At 37.2% G+C, this 25767-nt stretch overlaps 1 protein-coding gene across 1 annotated transcript; it reads right to left on the reverse strand.

Annotated features, from left to right (window-relative positions):
* Positions 1-4273: 4273 nt before the first annotated feature.
* On the reverse strand, positions 4274-13305 carry LOC117694033 (olfactory receptor 10A4-like). The gene is made up of 2 exons (XM_076918440.1): positions 12857-13305; positions 4274-8311 (listed from the first exon to the last, which is right to left on the reverse strand). Exon 2 carries the CDS (start codon positions 8300-8302, stop codon positions 7346-7348), a length of 957 nt encoding a protein of 318 aa, XP_076774555.1. The 5' UTR covers positions 8303-8311; positions 12857-13305; the 3' UTR covers positions 4274-7345.
* Positions 13306-25767: the final 12462 nt, after the last annotated feature.

Here is a 25767-nt window from a genome sequence, read left to right on the forward strand (position 1 = left end):
AACCTATTTATTGTAAGTTAGTGCAAACATATATTTTATTATGCTGTCTGACGTGGTCATGTCACTGCATTTGTATATTGAAATATGTATCATTTTATTGTAAATTATTTTCCCTCCATTCCTCTTTTATATTTCTGTTAGGTCACTGTATTGATTTTATCTAAATTATGTATATAGGTAGGGTATATTATCTATGAAATTCATTTGAAGATAAAAGATTGGTGACTCACAAAATACTTGTCATTAAGAGGCAGTTGTGTCTCCTAGGAATGAAAACTACTGATATAGACCTAAGAGTGAGAGACACAACTAGAGAATAAGTAAGACTTGAAGTAATTGAAATTGTGACTGACTATAGCTATAGTAGGTGGGATAAATCTGCATGGGCGAGCCACAGCACCTGAAACTTTCTCCTTGGGAAAAATCATTACTACTGTGTGCCAGATCTTTCTCATCTGCATGATAATTTGTCTTCATGGCACTTGTGTAAGCTTCTGTGTAGGCTTTAGTGTATCTTCATGGTTCATAAAAGCCTGAGGTCATTTGGGCCTCAGAAAGTAGAAGCCAGTTGTCATAATTCTCTTACTCAGTGGCAGACCTTGATGGAAGTTCAATTTGGTTAACTTACATGCAAGTTACACACCTTTTACTATCCTGCTTCTCACCTTCCCAAGGTCTCTAAAATAATGGTGGAGAGGGGAAAAAGGTGATGAGAATTTTCATTCCTCTACAAGGAAATCATTTTTGAGAGGATCTGTGTGTGATTGAGGATTTTTGAATGTTTATTGAGTGCTTTAATTTAGGCTAAGAAACAATTTTAAACCTATAAAACTGCCTTGCATTAAATGAATTTTGAATATAATTGGATATGAAAGATGTGTAATAAGTCCAAGGGTAACAGATAACAAAGAGAAAATGGGGGTAGTTGAAAGAGTGGCAGGAATTCTGTCTTGTTTGTGTGTGTTATGTGTGTGTAGTATATGTAGTGTGTGTAGTATGTGTGTGGGGTAGGACAATTTGTCTGTGTGTATATGTGTGTAGTATGTGTGTTTGTATATGTTATATGTGTGGTGTGTGTGTGCAATTATTCCATGTGCCCTGTGTTTATCAGAAGGAAACAAAGATTTAAGAATGCTCATTATGTGCATGGAAAAAATATCTAGAAACTGAAGGCACAGTGAAACACTAGAACAAGCAACCAGCCTCTGGGAAGGTGAGAGGAAAATGAAATACTTAGAGGTCTGAGACCTTTTGGAAATGGGGACTAAAACTTGAACGAAAAGTAGAAGTCATACTGGCAAATTGTTAGCCAGATATACTACCCAAAGGCTGGGATGAAGTCATACTTAACTCACCGGGCTAGAGTCAAGAGAGATGAGGTATGTTGGGAGGCCAAAGAAACCAGAAAAGGTTTGGGATGTGCTGTGGGCGTGAATACATCCAAAGAATCAACAGGAAATGAATAAAAGATTGTGGAGCTGCCTGCAGGGCTCCAGTGAAGCTAAGCTGCTGGGATTTATGCATTTGTTGATTATCCACTTTGTGCGCTACCCATAGTAAATATTCAACCCAAGGCAGCCACCTCTGCCTCTGCACCTTTCCCGCTCCTGCCCCCCACCCTGCCAGCCAATGTTCTGTCTCATTTAATTCTAAGTTGTGAGCAATCTGAGCAACAAATTATAAAGACAGTGCATACTCAGACTGTTATACTAAAAATTTACAACAAAATTCATCTGACACATATTTAATGATATGCATAATTGTTATTGTGCTGGGTGGCGATTAGGCATAAATTGTAAACAGTTCATATAAATGCCTGTAATTAGAATTACTTCCAAACAGTTAAACCAAATTCTTACTTTCTTTCCTGTTTGTCAGCCTTAGTGTATTCCTCATCTGCGTCCATGCCAGCATTACAGTGAAAGAGTTGGCGTTGATCACCACCTTCATCTAACACTTATTTGCTAGAGCACAAAAACCTGGGGGGTGGTCTCTTTATCCAACATCTACTTCTAACTGCCACTCAAAAGACCCTTTGTCTGAAGTGTTCTAATACCATCTTCTGCCAGCATCTGGAGGAGTCAGAAGGAAGGTCTTTGACAATTGTGGTAAAACAGGGGAGTAAATGAACTCTGAATCTCAATATACAGAACTCCAAGGGCAGGTGGTTCAGGAAATAAGAGGAAAACTGGGCAAATTCATTATGCACACTTCCTCCTCCTACCCTTGATCCCATGAAATGACTAAGTCACTTTCACAGATGTTCCTAAGGGGATAGAATATCACTGAAAAGAAAATCCTACTTTAGCTTAACCCTCAACCCCCCCCCCACACACACACCCTAAAGACACTGACTGAAATACCACTGAATTCCAAGAGTGTGTTTCTTTGATTTTGCCATTAAAGTGGTCTAAAAAAATCCCAAGGAAGCCAACATATCCATGGGAATACCTGCCAGTAGATGAGCTACGGAATCTCATAGGTAGACCTGTACCTCACAAACTGAGGCCTATAAAATCTTGGTATTTGCCTTCCTTGAACCTCAACTTTTTCATCTGTAAAATGGTACTAAACAGCGCCTATTTTGCAGGACTATGGGTGAGGGTTTCATGGAAGCGAGTTTGTAAAACACTACCTGGAATAGAGCAAAATTCCATTTACCGTTAGATGCATTTGTATTACTGTGGCTATGGTTGCTTTTAGCTGTAGCCTTGGCTTCCTCATTACTGTGCCCGTTCCTCCATGTGTTTACTCCTGCAGGAAGTAGAACTGCAGGAAATGAATGTATGAAATGCTAGTGGTGAAATCTGGATGGCAAAGCCACAGATGACCTTAAATCAAACAGAACAGCACAGATGGCTCAGACCCTCATCTATATTCCATATTTGTTAGAGGAGGTTGGTGCCGACCTGGAACACACTGAATCCTGGCATTTAGAGGAGACCAGAGCCAGACCAGATGAAAATGATCATTAGAAACATTCATTTTCTCTATGGCCACACTGAATGTGCCTGATATTGTCTTAGCTCAGAAGCTAAGCAGGGCTGGGCATTGCAAGTACTTGGTATTTGAAAGGGAGAATGTTCACTTAATCACCAAAAATGTATTCACTGAGCCCTCAGTGTAAGACCCTGAGGGTACGAATAGTATAGGCAAGATATTTTAGAAAGTGAAGGAGAATGTAAGTTAATATGTGCACAAGGGATCCAACAGAGCATATCTTCCACGCAGAGGAAGCAGGTCGGATGAAAGATGCATTCACCTCTGTATGAGAGGTTCTGGGAAGCTTTGCTTCAGTGAGACAAGGATTGAATTAAGTGCATAAAATAAAAAATCATAATTAAAAAAATCTGCTGATAATCAAGAAACTTGTTTTCCCTTCCAGCTTAAATTTTAGAACTTACTTTATGTCTCTGAAATTCTGCGGGTTTCATGGCTTCTCTTTTGGTTTCCATTGCTTCATAAAAAAAAAAATCACTTCTACCAAATCAGTATATTAGAAATAACAACCGACTTATGTTCATAAACTCTGTGGATCAGAAATCGGAGCAGGTCACAGTGGGAGTGGCTTATATCTGTCCCATGTCTGGGACTTCATTTAGAAAAGTTTTATGACTGGCAAGGTCTTGACAACAAGGGGGAAGAATCATCTGACATCTGCACTACATATTTGACTGTTCACGCTGGTACCTGTCAAATAGTCATGCTCCATGAAAGGCATTGCATCCTTTAGTTTCCACTTCTCAATAGAAAGAATATCAAAGGATTCATTGTGTGAAATGGACCTTATAGGTCTCATATGGAAATCATTTCTATCTCCCCAGAGACCATTAACTGACCATAATTACTGACATGGGAGGATAAGAAAGGGTAATGGGAATAAAGGAATCTCTACAGGGCCTCTCAGTGTGACCTCAAGTCTGGGACCTGGGGGTAGGCAAACTTCTTGTAAGTACTCTTATAAGGTATTTTAGTGCTATGAAGGCAAGTTTGTAGCCAAGAGGAACATTGTCTATGGCCCACATGTGGAAGTTACTCCCTCTATTCTGAAAGCTACTGCTGTACCCAGAATATCACTCATTGGTGCCTATGCCATGTCACATTGTTTCAAGTGGTAACAATGTCAGAGTCAAATAGGAAGACATTAGTTCTGTTTATAAGACAATTAATGAGCTTATGAGCATGTTTCAGATTCTCCTAAGTTGTTCATCTGTCAAATTGAAACCACTGACTATCCAGTGACTAAGTAAGGTATTAGAAAAAAATCCAAAGCCATTTTTTCTTAATGTATTTTGAGAGCTTACATTGGGGCAGTCACAGAAGTTCTAAAGGATACACATAAAACACATAAATATACAAATTATTTATGTAATAAATAATGGCCAGTTTACTACATGATTATTATAATGACTTTGAAATCTGTCCTAAGTGGTGGTAGATTATATATATATATATGTATAGGGAAGTCAACCTAAATGAGGTAGTCAAGAAATATGTAGCTTATAAGAAATTTAAAGAAAAAGTGTGGGGTGGGGAGGGGGAGCGAACCCACTAACTGTATCCAGGTCTTGAAAAGAGTATTCTAAGCAAAAGAAATACCAAATGCAAAAATTCTAAGGCACAAAAGAATTTGAAAATTCAAGAAATAGAATTAATATCCCAGTGTGTACAGAGCACACACAGAGAAAACAACAAAACAAGATAATATTTGGTGGGTAGATAGGGGCCAAACCTATAACTATTGAATAGTCTCTTGTCTGTTGGCCTCTCTTCTCTAATTAAGCACTATTTTTGTTTATTTTAACACTACTCACTGTCGGAAAGGTGATTATTTTCCCATGGAAGAAAAATGTTAGTAAAGAGAAAATGTGGTTTCTGCAGAAATAGCAAGATCTAGCCAGTGTGATGACAGCATTGGAGAAACCACTAGAAGAAGCTAGATGTTAGGCACCAGTGCACAGGATTTCTGCAAAGTCTTTCCATCGATTAATATGGGAAACACATTGTTTCAAAGCATTTTCCCTTGCCAGAAATGATGGTGAACTAAAAACCCAGACAAAACAGACACCTCAGAAACTTGCCTATTTTTCTAGCATTTGCTTTTAAACCACTTCACAGTGATTTAGATAAGGTCCGGATCCATACTGCTTTACTGTATCAAGGGAGGATCTGATGACATCTACAAATGGTAATGACAATAACTATGAAAATAATAATTAACATATATCAAATACCTGTCACAAGCCAGGGATTTTATGCATAATCTCCTTTGATACTCTCAGAAGCCTTGGAAGATAAGATGCTTCTAGTATTTCCATTTTACATATGAGAGATTTGAAGACCAGAGAAACTAAGTTACTTACTTAGAGTCAGTCATAGAGCCAGTTGCCAAAAGTGAGTATACATGGTAGGTAAACTTTTTAAAGCATTACTAAATACTACAATTCTTCTACATAGCAAGGAACAACTGGGTACCCAAAAATGTGGCATATTTAGTTGTTCTAAAAGAGAAGAGTTATCTAAATTTTCATTGTTATCCAGATGCCTGGCTTCATATCAGATGATGTGCGGCCTATATAAAAGTATATACCCTTGTTCAAGGCATTGTCTTCATATCCTAATTAATATTTTTTTCTGATAATTTCCAGCAAGTGTTAAGCCCCTAAACTTACAGAGTACCTAAACTTCAGTTCTCTTAGGAAAATATGGCATGTAATCTGCCTCCTTAAGTACTTTTAATGAAGTGATATGCAGAACAAACACATCTTGCTTTTAATAGATCCCCTTACCTGATCTCTCTCAATAGGGCCCTGGCTCAGGAATTAAAAAGAAGAAGAAATCCAATTAGCTATAATTATTGTGCTGCATAGATGTGTTTCCTTCTCACTGGCAGATGGGAGCTACTCTGTCATGGAAGAGATGGTTTACCTTTTCCACCCGGATCTATCCCTCTCTCTTTTTCTTCACCATACTTCTTTTCCCCAAGCACATTATAGAAGCTACAATCCAGAGTTAAGGAAGGAATTACCGGGAATCTGATCTTCTCACAGAAATCAGTTCTGTTCCCAGGAGGTGAGGACACTTGATTCTTCACTGTCTTGGCTTAGTTGAGTAAATGTTAAAAGGATACAGGCTGTGTCTGATGTGCTCTAAATGATAGATCGGTGTACAGAATGAAGAATTCACCAGAGAGGCCCACACAAAACAGAGTTTTTGCACCCAGAGTTTACACTTGTAATAAATGTTTATGATTGAATTGATATTTGAAATTTTGTCACTGTTGCTGAATCCAAATGGGTAAGAAAGACTTTGTCCTTATAGACTCTATAACTTGTTTTTAAAAGAAAAATTGTCTTATGTCTATGTTTAAATAGGTTCCCACTGCAATCTCTAGAATTGGCTTGTTCAACATATTTGCCTTTAATTTATGCTGAGTTATTAAACATGGATATGTTTTCACAAGCTAATTAATTTAACATGATTCCCACCTCACAAGGTATACCTTCCCTAAATTTAGTTTTCCAACCAAAAGACAACAGATACCATCAAATTCCATATGGTTTGTCTATGTATCTACAATTACATGTGAATATTTTAAATGTATCCTTTTTTCTGGGGGAGAACTCTCTATTAAGTCCTGGCTGTCATGTTGCTCACTATTGAGAGCAAGCTGATGTGAAACTCACAGAGATCCACAAGTCTCTACCTCTCAAGTTCTGGAATTAAGGATAAGGGTGAGAACTGTAACAACCAGCATTAACTCATCTTTCTTTGCACATGAGATGGCATACACTATACATTGCACATACTATATTATAGAGATCTCTCTCTCTATATATAAGCATACATTGCTGTCTAGTTTTTAACTGCTGCTTGTTTTCTTTACTTATGGATATATTATATTCTTATGTGTGGATGTCTTTAAATCACAGAACCAGCCACATTATATGAATATTCCTGAACTGAAAGTAATTCTAACCCTCAAATATTTTTTTTTACCTCTTTCACTTTTATCACGCCTTTGAAGAAGAATACTCGGATTTCAATTGCATTCCCTTGTCTTTTCCTTCATCTCTCCTCTCATCTAAGACATGTTCTCATAAGCAACACAAACTAGAGAAAAAGCTCTCCAAAGAAAAATGGGGTTGTCTTCCATTGTCCAAGGAAAGTGTCGTGGTCATTTCAGGGCTGTGAATTTTTCTATGTTAATAGAAACAGTGAGTTTGGTGCTAGGCAAACTATGGACTCAAACACAAATTATTGTTTCAAGACTGTCTAGGTGAAAACTATGGACATTTCTAGTTTGTTAGAGTTTTCAGTATGTGTCATGAGCCCACACAATTTTTCAACCTTCTTCGACCAAATATGTATGCCATCCTGTCAATTTTCTCAGTGCTACCTTCACATCTTTGTTCCTTAGAGAATAAATAATAGGGTTGGCAGCAGGGGTAAACACTGTATACAGTAAAGAAAGCAACTTCAATACATGTTCATACTGAGGCATTGATGGGAAGCCATAGACAATGCCCAGAGTCCCATAATAGAGACTGATCACTATCAGGTGGGACGAACAAGTAGAGAAAGCCCTCTGCTTCCCTGTGGTAGAAGGGATCCTCAGAATGGTGCAAATGATGTACATATAGGAAACCAAGGTCAGTAGGAAAGGACCAAGAGCAAATAATGAGGTACATATAAAAGAAATCATTTCAGCTACTTGAGTATTAGTGCAGGCCAGTTTCATGATGGGCTTCAAATCACAGAAGAAGTGGTCAATCTCATTGGAAGAACAAAATGTTAAACGAAAAATGTAGATCATGAGCAGGATAGGTGCCAGAAATCCAGCCAACCAAGAGGCCACTGCTAGCTGGAAACAACCCCAGGAGTCCATGATACTGGAGTAGTGTAGTGGATTGCAGATGGCTATGTATCTATCATAAGACATTACAGCAAGGAAGAAGCATTCTGTCGCCACCAGAGAAGCAAAGAAATAAAACTGACAAGCACAGGCTGGAAAGGAGATAGGCACATGAGTTGATAACAGTGTCCTCAGCATTATGGGCTCAATTGTTGTGGTGTAGCCAATCTCTAGGAAGGAGAAGTGGCCAAGAAAGAAATACATGGGTGTGTGAAGAGAGCCATCAGTTGATACCACTGTGAGAATTACAATGTTACCCAGAAGAGTCATCACATAAATGGCTAGAAATAGCCCAAAAAGAAGAAACTGAAGGCCGTGGAGATCCCCGAAACCCAAAAGAATAATTTCTGAAATTTGAGTCATATTTTCTTCTTCACTGATAGCCATGACTTGGATCTAAATGGGTAAGAATTTGGAAAAGAACAATTGATCAAATACTATATTAAGGAAGAAAATCAAAGTGCTGAGAGGCTTTGTCCATATCAAGCCTAATTGGCTTCTTTAGGATTCTGAAACTTAATGTGATTGAGTACAGTCTCTCAGGAGCCATTTAGAAAGTTAATCCATGTTTTAAATTGCCCTGTTGTACTTAGAACATGACTGTGATGCATAGACATGCACATTCCAAACATTTATTTGAGAAATAGGTAATATCCAATTCTTGGAAATCTTACTTTTTCTTTTCCTTTTTAATTCCGGTGGGTGGTACTATCTCTTTGTGTGTAAAATGAAAGTTTTTTTTAATTTCCTGTTATTTTCTTTTTTCTTGTTTTTATTTTCTGTTTTATTTTCCTTTTTAATCTATTATTTTTTTTACTTATTCAACTTTACAGTCCACTCACTGAACCCCCCAGTCACCCTTTCAAAGCCATTTCTTCATCCCTCCTCCCCTTGAGCTCTGAGCAGGTGGAGGCCTCCCTGGGTATTCCTTTATGCTGGCACATCAAGTCTCTGTGAGGCTAGGCACATCTCCCACTGAGGGCAGACAAGGCAGCCCAGCTAGTAGAACATATTCCACATACAGGCAACAGCTTTTGGGATAGCCCCCACTCTAGTTGTTTCGGACCCACATGAAGACCCAGCTGCACATCTGCTATATATGTGCTTTCTGGTATTAACAGTCTCAAGGGATGTAAATTCCTAAAACAAAGAAAGTGACTCACAGAAGACATTTGAGTTACTTACTATGTGTGTAGCAAATACACAAACAGAAATACCCTGTATATGCAGCGTGAAAGAAGAATATTTTGCCTGAAGTGGTCAAGACTAAAAGACATAAGGCCTAAGAAGGAAAGGAGCTAGTAAGGCAAGCATTGGAAGTGAGAATAAAGGTGAGTATTCTAAATAATGCACTAGGCCTTGAACCAGGGAAAGAATGATTTTTAGAAAATCTACACTAAGCCAAATAAATGAGGAAAAGAGATAGAGATAAAGAGATAAAGATGTTAGAGATAGAGATGGATACGGGGATAGAGTATGTGTGAGAGAGAGAAAGAGAAGAGGAGGAAGAAAAGGAGGAGAAAGAAAAAAGGATGATGGGGAAGAGTATGGCATATGATTTAGTTTCTTATAGGCTATGTTAAATAAAGTATATTTAAGTGATGTATGAATCCATGGGAGAATATTAAGTAGCAATTTTATCTCCTGTATGGCTTCAAACACTTTTGATGCTATGCAACAAATAAATTAGAATAGGAGTTTCATAGACAAACCAAATTAAAAGACTATGCAGTGGGCCTTACGAAACCCAGTAGAATACCTGATTGCCAAAAAGAAAGAAAGAAAGAAAGAAAGAAAGAAAGAAAGAAAGAAAGAAAGAAAGAAAGAAAGAAGACAAATTGATTTATTTGGGAGGTAGAAATGTTAAGATTTATTAACATTAGATGTGAGGAGTACAAGAGAGGCGAATGATCAGAAAAGATTTGTGGGTTTCTTATTTGAATAACTGGTGCCATTTACTCAGATAGTTAAGTTTGTGTGGAAGGAAAATTCCAGGGAAACACATTCAGTTTGTATTAAGTCTGAGATGGATGTGAAATTCTGTGTAGGGAGGATCACACATCCAGATTTGTATGTAACCCAGAAGAGAAGGCAAGGTTGGGACCTGAATTTAGAAGTAGTCTGAATCTGGATAATATTCAAGGAAATTGGACTCGATGACATGACCTAGAGAAGAATTATAAAATACGAAAGAATGCTTAACACAGAGCCTTGACTTTCTCTTTCATTTAGGTTAATCAGAAAAGAAAAAAGATGGGGAGATTGAAAAGTCAGAGAAATGAGATTGAACCCAGGAGGAAATAGAATAAGAAGATTCACATTGCAGGAGAAATAGTATACTTACATTTGTTGTAGGAATGGAAACAAATTCATCTCTTAATCTGGTTACATGGATAACTGATTAATGAGAATGATAGAGATAAAAGATAGAGTGGTAAGCATTACCCTATCTTTTCTTTGCTGGCAGGAATGACCCAGGAAAGTTGGTGATGCATAAATAAATGAGGAGCTAATTTAGGCTATGCAATTTTGTAGAAAGTGAAAAAGAATGGAATGTAGAGCCCAAGTGGACTGGTTACATTTTGATTCAGGAAGGTACATCATTATATTGTCGTTGTCTTAGTCAAGAGGAAGGGCACAGAAAATAGTCACTGTTAAATTGCTACATTTAATCTTAGGAAGATATTTGAGTTTGCATCTGCAGTTCATGATCTTCCAGTAAAGTGTTATAGGTCTCTCTGTAAGGGAAGGATGAATGCATGTGGGAGGCTTGAGGGTAAAGGAAAGCTGTAAAACAGTCAGACCTGGAAGTTAGGCTATATGCCATATCCCAATAAAAGAAACCCTGATTCTCAGGAAGTATTTGATATTTGATATTATAGTTTAATATCATATAGCTAAAAATAAGTCCATTTATCTATGATCCTTGATAGAATTAATGAGTTTTTCTTTGTAGGAAACTAGCTTGCAGAATTTTTCTTCATGCAGAGCTGAACATCATTTAGACAATTACTTAGCACCTGGGTAACTTTCACAGAAACAGGTGGTAATAATAAATAAGCCTAAAGTTAAGAGTAGGATATGTTGTGTGCATCTCTGATATTCTTAAAACATAAATGAAAATTTGTCATCAGGAAAAATCTTTGACAATACTTAGCAGTATACCAAAGTAGATTTTGGGTTAAAACCAGTTTGGGGCTTTGCTATGTTAAAATAATGGAAGAGGAGAAAAGCAAGAAAAACAGAGTAATTACAAAAAAGTCAATTATACTGAAAGATGCTAAGTCTCCTCCTTTCTACCACTGATTATTAAGTCATGGGATGCTGAAGAGAAAATGGACTTTTAATCTATCATTTGACCAAGATCTTCATTTGCTCACTGCCAGGGAAGGTATAGATAAGTAAAATATCTTTTTAAGGTCTGAAGTCTAGTGAAAAACAGAGTAGATACTGGCACCAAGTTTTCATATCTAATTCTTGCACCTTTCACTGTGATGTACATTTATTTATTTATTTATTTATTTATTTATTTATTTATTTACCTATGCATTTATTCATTCACTCACTCACCCATCCATTCATTCATTCATTTCTCTTCTCATTTATTTCCAGTACCCCAAGCAACCACCTTAATGTGTCATATGTAAGCACCAGAAAGAAGGATTCCCTGCCATTTACTAAATCACATGCACATGTTGTCAGCATACCCTTTGGAAAGTTTCACACTTCTTGATAGTTTTAATCCTTCCAAGTATCTTGTGAGGCCTTCGGGAGTAGGTCACTGATTTGCCTCATTGGACTTACAGACGAGAAAATGGATAATGACTGTCACACCATCACCACAGCATAATGGTATTTTAATTATAACTGTTTCCCCTGGCAACAAAAAGTTAATCTTATGCATATTGATGTAAGTGTGAATTTATAAGATGCTAATTTCATTAAGAGCCAGAAGTTTTGGTCAGGTAACTGGATAATAGGAACCATATGGGTTTGCCTTTATTCTGAGCTAAACAGTAAATGTAGGACATTATTGTAAATTTCTATGACAGAATCATAACAACAAGTGGAAATGGTTGCTTAGAAAGCAAAAGTCTTGGGAGATAGAATGACTTTATGATGATTCAGAGCCTGAAAATGGAGAGAGAGAGAGAGAGAGAGAGAGAGAGAGAGAGAGAGAGAGAGAGAGAGAGAGAGAAAGAGAGAGAGAGCGCTTCCAGGAAGATTGTGGAACAAAGGGTCTAGTAAGGTGCTGTTCGTGTTGGTCATTGGATTTAGAAAGATTTTTAGTGGTCTGAGGGCTAAAGGAAATTGACAGGAGGAACACACACAGTTTTGAAGAAAGAAAATCCCTGAAAAAGATTTCAAAAGTGAGTCATGGGAGTGGGAGAAACAAAGAAAATGTCAGAGTCCACAGAGGAAGTGGGGTCTCTAGTGAAGAGTTTGTCATGACTCCACAATGTGACAGACAGCAAGTAGAAGTGCAAAATGGAGAGGAAGTAACAGACATGAATTAGAAAATTAGAAAATGGAGAACATTTTGTCAAAATACAGAGAGAGAGAAAGAGAGAGAGAGAGAGAGAGAGAGAGAGAGAGAGAGAGAGAGAGAAAGAGAAGAGAGAAGAGAGAAGAGAGAAGAGAGAAGAGAGAATCCAGACACAGAAGAAAGAGGATTGATGGAAGTTACATTCTTGCCCCCATTTGTAAAGGAGAAACTAAACCATGTTCCTAAGCAAATAATATCAATAGAGAGAGAGAAGGAGTGAGTTAAGATATACAATGGGATTTGTGATTGAACAAGAAATGACTCTGAAGAAAGTGGAGAGGCTAGGAGGAGCAAAAGGTATGACTGGAGGCTCTGCATTAAGGTGAGACAGAAAGAGAATATTTTTGAAAAGATGCAGTTAGTTGAAGGTGGATAGTAAGCATAAAGATAATTACCTCATTGTTTTCCTTCCATCTGAATTTGGTGACTTAAGCCATCCTTAGATATCTATGATGAGCCCATTATAGAGATGTTCACTTTGCTCTCTTCAAACCTGTCTTCTTGTTCCATCTATATTTCCAGAGCCCCAAACACTTGGTCAAGGAGACCAAAGTAAAATGCTAAAAGGGGGTAGGGTAGCTGCTTCTCAGTAACATTACTGTGTTTTCTAACCAGGAGATGATCCAGCAACACGGTGGCAGATGTATCACATACATTCTTGAATGCTGCACAGAGCCATAAAAATCCCAGCTTTTCATCACTGCTTCTAAATAATCATGATTTTCTAACTTCCTTAAATATCCAAGACCTCCAAAAAGAATAATTAAGAAGTATGTCACCTGATGGTATTTTTAGGTTTCAGGTGGTTGTGATAAAAGCATTTTTGGTCCCTGTAGTGATCTCCTTTTGGGTTTAGAACGGGCACAGTGCTCACCCATATATCTCCTCCCCTTTAAGCTCTCCAACAATCTTCTGCAAGCAGAACCTGGGAGATAGAGTTCAAACAAGAAAACCAATTATCTTTAAGTTTGACTCCTAGGGGAGCTTTGCTTTTTAATTGAGAGATCGATGTTTGGTTCTCGTGACATCCTGAACTCCCATTCAGTGACTGCTGACTAATGGTGTGAAATTGGATATTGGAGTATGTGACATGTCATATGGGTCAAATGCACCATCCATCTAGGTCAGACTCCAGAAGCTGTTGAAAGTACCAAGCAGTAGTTTGGGGGGAAGGCACAATGCTAAAAGTTGTGAAACTAATGACTAAAATCAAGGCTTTAAACTCAGATAACTCTATGCCTGTACATTTTTGTGTCACTTACATTCATACAGACCCAGTTTTTCCTATTTTGAATTGTCCTGATGATCTCACAAGGTTGTTTGACACAAAAGCGGTGCTGTGTGAGGAGTCCCTGTTTTAGCTAGTAAATTCCATAATATATCCTACTAGTATTTTTACAGATCAATGAATGGTTTTGCTCATCACAGAAGTTGAAGACGCTTTTGTCTTAAAGTTCTAGGAGTCTTTGGCCCTCCAAACTGGAAGTAGAACTCTGCTTTACCGTTTATATCATTAACTACAACCTGAAAATATCCATTTTTCCCTCAAACCTTCAGACAACCTTAAGTAAATTCTGCATACTAATTAACAGCACAACTGCTATAGTTTGGTTTTTATAATCAAATTATAAGTCCTCTTACACAAGCTGTCAGAAGCAGTTTTTCAAACCAGTTACCTTGTCATTAATCCCTCCTTGGACAGATTGTATGTGTCTCCCGGGTTCATTTTCTTGGCACTTGTTTATATGCTTTAGCTGCTTTTCAGGCTATGCAGAAAAGAGTTTAGAAGTGGAGTGGAATCTTTCTGTGAATACTTTTCCTGTTTCTTTGATGCTGTGTAAGCATCCTTTGTGTATGTGCTGTGTATGTGTGCACAATTGTTTGTGTGAAAGCACATCCACACGTGTGTACTCATGTGATGGAGGCCAGAGAACATCCTCAAGTATTACACCCATCTAACACTAGCCAGTCTAAAAAAAAATCACACAAGGCAATGTTTTGTTTTAAATCTATGTGTTTTTAAAACACTAGATTTCATGAGCAATATATAATTTTCACACAGAGCATAATTAACACAGTAGAAGCCAGCCTCCCACCATCCCCTAGATTGCTAGTCACTCCTCTAAGACGCAGCTACTAGAAGGAGGTTTTTGTGGGTACCAGAGGGAGTTTTGTATGCTTATACTATCCTGAACATATCTTATTTTTCTATATGTTCACAATAGTTATAACACAATGCACAATGCTTTTATGGGGCTTTATCTTGGAGCTATTTCTGCATTGGAACACATACATTGACAGATCTTCCTTATTTTAAAATTTGCATAGTGTTCTTAGGGAATAGTCAAGCCTTTATTGTACCTGCATTTTTATTTCTCAGGAATATGTTGCTGACTGAATCTGTTCATCACTGCACTGAATGCTTGTGGATTATATTTGTCTTTTCCCCTATTGCTTACATGTTAAAAGAAAGAGAGTCCTGCAATTATATTTATTTTTCTCAAATGTCTGTTTTGAGGTTGTGAAGCAAAGATTAACAAAGGTGTCAGATATTCTTATACATTGAAAAAGCAGATAAATTACAAACCTGAAATTTTATGGTGTCAGGAAATAATAGATACTTATGTTAATATATTTTAGCTCTTATAAGAGTCCCAATGAGTATCCATCAATGTTTTCTTAGTATTTTCTAAAGAAACCAAGGAGTTAAATTGCTGACGCAATATATGCATATTTTTAGTTTCACTGACTCCTGCCAACTTCTTCTCCAAAGTTATGTAGAACAGTTTGTTGCCCTGCATTCTTGTTGGCACTTGATATCAGCAGATGTTTTTATTTGGGGCAATCTGATGAGTAACGACTACTATCACTATGCTAATTTAATTTGCATCTCTCTGATTAATAGCGAGTATAAGCATGTTTTCATCTATGCACCAAACACTGAGGTAATCTATTCTATGCATTAGCCATAAGTACCTTGTGTATAATTAACTTAGATTGTTTTAATGGATGTGATCCTTTGTGCAGTCCATATTTGTGTGTTACTTGTTTCAAATGTCTTTTCCATACCATGTTGTCTGTTGATTTTGTTTTATTGCAATGCCTTTCCATACAGAAGGATAGAGGTCTTGCCTCTTGCTGTGATCAAATGAATAAACCCTTTAAAACTCAAGTGGGGGGGGTTGTGTCTTATTTAAAAAGTCACTTCCTAAATACATGTATAGATTTAAAACAGTGCAAGGAAAGAATGCAACAACCAACCCTGAGGTATGAAAAAGCCAATAAAATTATTTTAAAATGTTCAAAAAAGATTGGAGTTTTTTTTTCAAATTTTAAAAATTATTCTATCACCCACTAATTAAGATTGCTTGGGAGTTATGATGCAATGTAGAAACAGATTTAATTTGTTTCAATATGAGAATGTTATACTCTCTACATAATTAAACCCACCCCTTGACTTAAAATGTGAGTTAGGCAATACACCAAGGTTCTTTGTGTTCCCAAATTTGGGCCCAAGTATCTTTTCTCTCCCAGTAATCTTGTTGTCTGCCTCTCTGCTCAAACATTATAGTCTTCTAATTACATGGCTTCCAGAACTTTTTTTTTTATCTGTAGGACTAGTTCTTTCTATTTGTTCTTCAAAATTATCTTGCATATTCTTGATATTTTGATTTATAATCAGCCTTTCAAGTTTCATAAAGCACATCCTTTGGAACTTTTAACTAATGTAAAATTTAACTTTTGAGAAAGCAGACATCTTTTGGTTGAATTATCCTTTTAAAAAGCATTTTTGTTTTGGAGACTATAATAATAATTATACCATTTTTCCCTTTTGACTCTCCCTCCAAAACCTCTCACATACCTTTCCTCATTCTCTTCCAAATACATAGCTTTTTTTCCCCATTAATTGTTATTGCATGCATTATGTGTATGGCTAAAATATAACCTGCCCAGTCTGATTGATATTACTTGTATGTAGGTTTTGAAGTCTGACTACTTCGTATTGGATAATTGATTGTCATGTTTCTCCTGCTCTCAGTATTCCTCAGTTGTCTGTGATTCTTTGTGTAGAGTTGAGGCCTTGTGGGCTTTCCCCCACCCTCTCTGGGATATCATCAGTGTCTTTCTTGTTCAAGTCATGTTGGTGAGACTATTAGTGTAGTTACTATTTGCCATCATCTCACCACATATCTTTGTTTTGTTTTGTTTTGTTTTGTTTTTCAAGAGAGGGTTTCTCTGTGTAGCCTTGGCTGTCCTGGAACTCACTCTGTAGACCAGGTTAGCTTCGAATTCAGAAATCCACCTGCCTCTGCCTCCCAAGTGCTGGGATTAAAGGCGTGCGCCACCACTGCCCGGCTCTCACCACATATCCTTGATCATTTGACTCTTGTAATATTTCTGCTCTCTCTTCTGCAATGTTCTCTAAAGTTTAGATGAGGAGTGATTTGTAGACCTATCTAATGGAACTGTGCATCACAACTCTGCATTTTTATTGCAGTTTCCTCTAATGGTCTCTATCTGTTGCAAAGTTTCCTCGATGAGGGGTGAAGACTACATTTATCTGTGGGTGTAATAACAAATACTTATAGATTATTGTTAGGAATTATTATCCTGGTTTAGTAAAGTGTTGGGCATGGGTTGTCTGTAAATATCTATGTCACTAGCACAGAGTATTTAGCTAGGTTCAGTACCAGCATGATTTCCTTCTTTTGGGCAGATATCAAATCTAATTAGGGAGCTGTTATTTACTGCCAAGGTATGAAAGCCACTACTGCATGCTTAGAATTATCATGTGATGTTGATGTTTGTTGTGCTTCGTAAACAGTTGGATTGAACTGTTGGTTACCTCCCTTCCTTGGAAGCGTATATTGTGCTTTTTGATGCCATGAAAACGAGTCCTCAGGGTGAAGACTTTCAGGTCAGTTTCATATCAGGGATCTCTGGGTCCTGATTTTGAAGTTCATAGTGTGTTCAGCAATAAGGACTTACCTTTCACTACTGGGACAAACAAGGAAAACAGCAATAGGCTGTGTGGTTTTGGACAGCCTTGACCAACAACTCAAAAGAGGGCTTCTCATGTCTGGTATTGGGATTTTTTAAAGGTGATCTTTGACTCTAGTAGAAAACATTTTCTATTGTGCTTTCCATTTATGTCTTTCCATGTTGTTTACAGTCTTTCCATCTTCCATATCTGGTTTTAGATGAATACCTACTTACTTAAAAGTATTGCTTACTATTATGAAAGGTAGATTTAGTTCTGCTGACTTTATTGAGCAGCAAAAATATTCATCTATTGTGATCTTATGAATTTGGCAAATGTATAAAATTGTATATTTATAATATAATCAATAAAGCATTTTTCTCTCAAAAAGATTCCTCATGCATTCTTGAATCCAGTGTCTCATTGAGTATAGAGTGATCAGTGTTTCTTGTCACAATAATTTTAATTTTCTAGAATTTTATGTAAGTGAAACAATATAACATTCAGCCTTTATGTCTTGTTCTTTCTTCTTTCATTCAATGCAATGATGCTGAAATTTCTCTGTACATTTTTTTTTGCACAATGAATTTCACTTTATTTCTAAGTAGTATGTAACTATATGGATGAAGCAGAATGTTATTTCTTATCCACTCACTAATTCATGTTTTGTTTTGTTTTTTAACAAGGTTGGCATAAATGGTTAGCTATTCTGTGGACATTAACAGGATAAGTCTTTGTGTGTACATATTTTCAGATCTCTAAAGTGAAAATTTGAAATTCTTTATGTTATATTGCATGCAAATGAATGTTGAACATTATAGGCTATCTTCAATCTGATTTACCAACTGGCTGAACCATTTTGCACCCCTGCCATGTATGAAAGATCTAGAAGCTATTCCATATTCTCAACTATGTATTGTATTGACATCTGTCCTACACAGGCAGTAAATATTACGTTCTTTAAAGTCATATTTTTTATTTGCATTCAACTTTTAGAAATATCTGTTTGTATTGATTTTTATAAATATCCTATAATGAAAGTGTTAGAATAGGCGGCACAATCCCAGACAAATCACATCAAGCTGCAGGTCTCACATGGGAGGTTTTATTGACAAAGGCAGCCTCTCAGAGGGGGTGAGAGAGAAGGAGGAGGAGGAGGAGGAGGAGGAGGAGGAAGAGGAGGAGGAGGAGGAGGAGGAGGAGGAGGAGGAGGAGGAGGAGGAGAGCTGTGGGCTGGGAGACGAGTCTTTTATCTGAGCTACTACACATGTGATGCATGCTCAAAGGGATATGCTGAGGGTGCCATGAAGATGAATAAAAGAGCAGCATTGTCACCTAGAGATGATATGTCTCATCACTGGGTCTAGGAGCTAGCTGTAAAGACACTTCTAGCTGTCCATGGATGTACCTGATGCTAACATTTCTCTTTTTTACTTATCATAAAGAGAAGGGAAATGGGGGGGGCAGATTGTGAGGTGGGAAGGGGAGTTGAATCTCTTAAACTGCTTCTGGCTGTATAGGGGCACCATCAAGTTTGGGGCAAAGTTTATTTACCCTTACCATCGGGCCCATTTGCATCAGGCTCCTCTTTAGGCAGTGGTTAGTAATCCTGTAAAAGGAAGCTGTCCCCTGTGTTTTTGGATGTCTGATTGTAGCTGCTGGATTTTTCTTTTCACTGTTCTGGATTCATTGATGTAGAAGCAGCATTATTCTTGGAGAAAAGGGCAAAGAACACCTTCTTTAGCTATAAGAACATCTAGTCTTCATTGGCTCTGAAACACCACTGCTGCCAGGAAATCTATCTCTCTTTGGAGGCTGAACATAGTTTGGGGTCACCTCTTGAAGACCAGTGTCAAGCTGGGAAAAGAATGGGGACCCAGATTGGTTTGTTGTAGAGGTTACCAACAATGCTTGTTTTCTACCTGGGATTTCATGAAACTTAAATACATTAGAAGGTCTTATATTGTTGATAGAAGTGATTGGTCTGTGATCCTAATATAGGTATCTGAGAAGGCCAATCTGGGCAGCCCCCATATTCATCTGGCCATTATTTACAATTATATTTTGTCTGGTCAAAAAGGAAGCAAACAAAGAGGTCATAATATTTAGATGGAATGGTGAATATAGGGATGACAGCAATTTGGATTGGCTCCTAGCATCTGCCTATGGAGCAACTTCTTGACCCTATTTGGAAAGACTGTTATCAGTGGGGGTTTTTTGAACCTTGAATCTCCAGATGTAAGGGCTACCCTGGATGGAAACAGCAGGGGGAGGATTAGAAACCCATATTTAATCCAGTGGAGTGGAGCACAGCTGCAGGTATGGTGTCTCATTTTTCTGGAACTGGGGACAATCTGGAACTTAAGAGAGCAGGGTCCTGTTGAGAGTCAATGTGTAAGAAGATGAGTCATTTTGAAGTGGTGGGGTGAAAGGTTTAAGGTGAGACAGGTGGATTCTATGAGAGAGTCCCTTGAGTTTAGCAGCTGTGGGAGTCACAAGAAATACATTGAAGGGGTCCTGCCATTTAGGAGAGAGAGGTGAGGGCTGATGATCTGGAAGGAAGAGAAGAACCTGGTCTCCAATGTTGACAGGGAGTCAGCAGGGGACAGTGTGTGGCCATGGTAAACAATGTTCAGCAAAGTTTCAGAAAAGGAAGGTAAGTGGCAAAGTAATGTGGTAAGTAGGTGATCATGGAGAGGAGAGCCTTGAGGTGAAAGATCAGGAGTTAGGACTGGACGTCCATTCATGAGTTCGAAAGGTGAGATGAAAAGAGATTAGTTGTGGACAGCTCATTGCCTAAAAAGAGCCAGGGGTAGAAGTTTTACCCAATTGAGGTAAAGTTCCTGTGACAATTTGACAAGAGTATTTTTAGGGAGCAGTTAATTCTTTCCCAATAAGGGGACAGGACATATTGACACTGCCAAAAAAATGGGCGAGAGGATGGTAAAGTGGAAGAGTAGCATTAGGCACAAGAAGAAACAGAAGACATGTTGGGAGACATTTTTGGACAAGGAAGTGTGCTTTAGGGGCAAGGGGGAATATAGAAAGAGAGAAAAAGAGTAAGTTGACATATACATGCAAGGAAGTATCACAAGGAACCACATTCATTTTCACAAATAATATATTTTAAAACATAAGTTAAAGAGCTTGGGGATGATGTCCCAGCAGGTAAGAGTACTCTACAAGCAAAAGGACCTGATTTCAAAACCCTGGAACCCATATAAGAAGATAGACATGGCCCAGGTCCTGCCTTTAGCTCCAGCTCCACTATAGTGTGCCATGATAGTAATCTCACTGTGGCTTCCTTGCTGACAATTTTCATAGCTCCATGTTCATTGAAAGACTAGCTCATGAAAACAATACAGAGGATGGGAGAGCAGGACACTCATTTTCCTCTGACTTTCATGCATTACAGCCATTTATTTTCATACATATGTGTGTGTGTATAAAAATGTAAATTAAACTGCAAATAATGTTGAACTGTTCGTTAAGTCTTGGAATAAAGTCTATTTGGTTATAATGTACTTTTGAGATTATATATATATATATATATGCATATATGTATATCTCTATATATATAATTATACTTCTCCACTTTACTCCCTCCACACCCTCCCACACACCCCTTCCCTTGAGCCTTCAAACTCATGGCCTCTTTTTGCATTAATTGTTATTTCACGTGCATGTACACATATACACATATTCTAAATATAACGTTTCTCAGTACAATTTACTAATGTTTTAATTTTAATATTTTATTGATGTATAATAATTATACATAATGAATAAAGATCAGACCAAAGTTTTAGACATAGCCAACACCCCAGGCATGTTAAGAACATTCAAAATTCTCCCTATCAATTAGGTTGAAATACACAATTAATTGTTGTCAAGAAGGCTGGATCAGTGTTAAGAGCACGCGCTACTACTGCAAAGGATCCAAATTTGGTTTCTAGCATCTATGTCAGGAGGCTCACAAATGACTGTAACTCTAGCCCCACTGGATCAGTCAGGACCTGAAAAACTTCACATGAATTAAATATCTCAATGGGCATGTGGGGGATGTGGACATAAAGTCCACTCCTTGTTGAGGAGCTACTCAAAACTGATAGCTTCTGGGAGAGGGAAAGCCAGTTTTCTCTTCTTTTCCTTTCTATTTTCTTTTCTTTTCCTTTTTTTATTTTCATTTTTTAAAAATTTTATTTAAACTTCTTTTGCAGTCTAGATTTTATTTCCCTCCCAGTCCACCCTCTGATGGTTTCACCCAAAGGTCCTCATCAACCCTGTCTTCAGGAGGATGTCCCCACCCTACCCCTACCATATCCCAACTCCACCACACCTCCCCACTCCCTGGGGCCTCCAGTCTCTTGAGGGTTAGGTGCATCTTCTCTGACTGAATCCAGACACAGCAGTCCTCTGCTTTATAAAATGTGTTGGGGGCCTCATATCAGCTGGTGTATGCTGCCTGGTTGGTGACCCAGTATTTGAGAGATCTCAGGGGTCCAGGTTAATTGAGACTGCCAGTTTTCTTTAAAGATGTATTCTTTGGTGAGTTGATCATACATCAGTGGATGACCATATATCCATGATTATATGGATAGCCCAAATTGGACTAAATACATTATTATTTGATAGCCCAAATTAGACAGAATACATTATTATTTTTTTTATGAAAAAGACACGAATTTGTGGGATAAAGAGAAGTGGAGGTTAATTTGTAAGGTGTTAGAGGAAAGACTTGAAGGTAAATATTAACAGAATATGTCCATCAAAAGTCTTGAAGAATTAGTAAAATGTTATGTTAAAAATAAATGAAGTTAAAAATAAAGCTTAAAGACAACCAAAGAGCCTGCATGGGCCTGAGCTAGGTCTTCTGCATATACATTGTGAGTGTTTAGCTTGGTGCTCTTTTGGGACTCCCAATAATAGGAGTGACAGGTGTCTCTGACTCTTCTGCCTGCTCTTTAGGACCGTTTTCTCCTACTTGGTTTTCTTGTTCAGTCTTAATATGATGATTATGCCTTGTTTTATTGTATTTTGTTATGCCATGTTTGGTTGACATCTCTAGTAGGCCTGCTCTTTTCTGAAGGGAAACAGAGACGGAGTGGATCTGGGGGAAAGGAAAGGTTGGAAGGAACTGGAAAGAGAGAAGGGAGGGGAGACGGAAGTCAGGATATATTATATGAGAGAAGAATAAAGAAAAAGAAAGCAATTATATAAATGCATTTATGCTTATGCATAGGTGAAGTCGCATGTTAACTAATAGTTTTATATGAGTTAGATATCAAACCAAACTTGCTCAGGTCTTTATGCTTACATACAACAATTTCTTGACTCACCAAAACATCTCTAGCCCCCTTACTTATTGCTTTTTAAGATCCTCTATACTGGCACCCATAATGGACATATTAATTTCTATCCCTAATATATACATATATATCAATGTATAAATATTCTCTTTTCTCCTCACCCTTGCCCACATTTGTTACTTTTTGTCTTTCTGATAACAACAATTCTAGCTAAGAGTGATATAATATTTTATTATGGTTTTCAATTGCATTTTTCTAATAACTAATGATGTTGAGTATTTTACATGTGCTGGTTGAACATATGAATACCTTATTTTGAGAAATACATACTTACTTAGCCCACTTATCCATTTTTGCAATCACATTACATAGATTCATTCATTAATTTTTGCTATTCAGTTGTTTGAGTTCTTCATGCAGTCTTAATATTAACCCTTTCTCACATATATAACTTGTGAGAGTTTGGAATGTGTAAGTTGTTTATTCATTTTGCTTTTTGTTTTCTTTGCTGCATAGAAGACTTTCAATATGATCTAATCACATTGGTTAATTTCTGCTGTAGTTGCATGGAGCTTCCAAGTCATATACAAAAACAAGAACCTTTGCCTAGACCAACATTCTGAAATTTTTCCATTGTTTTTCTGGTAACTAGTCTCATAATTTTAGGTTTCACATATAAGTGTTTGGTTTGTTTTCATTTAACTTTTAAGTATGAGAATGAGGGAGGAGAAAGATCTAGTTTCATTTTTCTGCAGGTAGAGATTCAGTTTTCCCTTACTGTTTATGAAGTGACTTCCTTCTCCTTGCTTGTGTTCTTGCTGTCTTTGTTGAAAATCAATTAGTTGTGGAAGCTCAGATATAACTAGACAAGTGTTGAATACTTTAATTAGGACTTTAAAGACCTTATCAAATGTGAAACTCGTGTCTTGTTATTTTTCTAATGATCTCATTTCATTTTGTCATCACATTATTTCAAGCAATGTGTATTAGTCATATAAAAACTATCTGTTGCATTAGGAGAGTTTACACATGTATGTAATACACTTTTATAAAATTATAAAATGCCCTCTGTTTTCTCTTTTTCTCTTTCTTCTGGGGCTCTTCTTCCTCTCAAATAACCCACCTTCTATTTTCATACTATTTAAAATTTTAGATACAGGTCTTATAATACAAATTGGGCAGTTTCCCCTCTCTTCCTGTTCTCTGGAATGTTTTATATAATATGCAGCTTGCATGTTCTTTGAAGGTGTTTGCTTAACATCTTTTATTATCTTTGGCAGTACTGAAGCTTGAGCCTGGGGACTTGCACGTGCTAGACAAAAGATCTACCACTGAGCTACGTCTCTAGGCTTGTTCGTTTGAACTTTGATAAAATTTGCTTGCAAAAATATATAGTACATAGTGTCTGTGACCACCCAAAGGTACCACTTATTGAATTTCTTCAGCATTTAGTAGCATAGTATTCTTTTGAGTAAAACAGTGGTGGCTTTTAACTTTCAACAGAATTATACAGTCTCTCAACTTTTCATATTGAATGTTAACATTTTGTAACATATTTTTGTGGCTTTTAATTATTAATTAATTATTTTATTTATTTATATCCTAAATGTTGTATGTGCAGAGAATTAATGTAAATATACAGCTGTCAGGGGTATAGATAAGAATACTCTCTAGGAAGTCCCAGAGACCTAGAGGACTCAATGTCAGTGACCTTAGCCAAAATGTCCAACAGTGGGGAGATGGAACCTGAAGAGGCCATCTCTAGTAGTTACATAGAACCCCCATTAGAGTGATGAGGACACCAACCCACCTTCAAAACTTTTGACCCAGAATTGTTCCTATCTAAAAGAAATGCAGGGGTAAAAATGGAGCAGAGACTGAAGGAATGGCTGACCAGGGACTGGCCCAACTTGAGATGTATCCCATGGGCAGGCACCAAAGCCTGACACAATTATTGATTCTGGTATGGTTGTAACATATTTTTTTTTTAAATTGAAATAGTTTTTCAGGAATATCTCCAATTTATTAATATAGATTATGCAAGTATTTATTTGTTTTAGATTATTCAATGTTATCACACTATTGCTTTTTAAATTTATTCTCTCCCATACATTACATCCTGATCACTATTTTCCCTCTTGTCTCCTCTCCCACCCCTAGTTCCTCTCTCCCCCTACCTCTAGTTCCTCTCTCCTCCCACCCCTTTCCTCCAATTCTACTCCAATAACCTTTAAAAACTGTTTTGGTTTTCTTAAGCACGTTGACAATTATTCTATTTCTTTAATTGTTGTTTTAATATTTATATTCTTTACTTCAATGTCATAGGATTTGAAAATTTTTATTTTAACTCCTTGTATTTAATGCTTAGGTACTAATATTCAGTTATTTCTTAGAGAGCACTTGTGTGCATGCATACATGTAGGCCAGAGGATATAATTCTGAGATTCTTGCTCTGTTGCACTCCACTTTATTCTCTGGAGATGTCCTCTCAACAGATTTAGGGCTTTTTGTTTGTCTAGACTGCCTAGACAGCAAGTCCCAGAGATCTTCTGGTTTTCATCTCCCATAAAGATGTGCTTACATTAGCATTCAGCCACAACTGACTTGTATGTGGATATATGGGATTGCACATGGGTCTTTGTGCTTGTACAGCAAGCATTTTTTTCCCACTGAGCCATCTCCTAAGCCTTGAAATTTAATAGGTATGATACTGATCACAATATAAAGATGTAACATGTGCCATTAACTTATAATTTCTGGTTTGAAAGGTTTAATCCAACTTTAGGTAAGAACTTGGCAATGCTGTTTTGCCTTGATTTAAGGGAAATATTAGGATGATAATGCTCATTTTGAACTTGAGATTTTTTTTTTCCTCATTACTAAACTTGAATTATGGTCTCTGTTTCTAAATGTTTCATTTGTTTGAAAATTATATACAACCATATTTGTGAGCCTAAGATTCAATGTATGTATTCCTTTGGTTTTAATCACTAGTATATATTCTTACAGTACAGCT

This window comes from Arvicanthis niloticus, chromosome X (genome assembly GCF_011762505.2).
Source record: "Arvicanthis niloticus isolate mArvNil1 chromosome X, mArvNil1.pat.X, whole genome shotgun sequence".
Classification (NCBI taxonomy): domain Eukaryota; kingdom Metazoa; phylum Chordata; class Mammalia; order Rodentia; family Muridae; genus Arvicanthis; species Arvicanthis niloticus.

What these genes read in the sequence shown, in the direction of transcription:
- LOC117694033 (XM_076918440.1), bottom strand. Translation starts at nt 8,302, where the DNA reads ATGGCTATCAGTGAAGAAGAAAATATGACTCAAATTTCAGAAATTATT.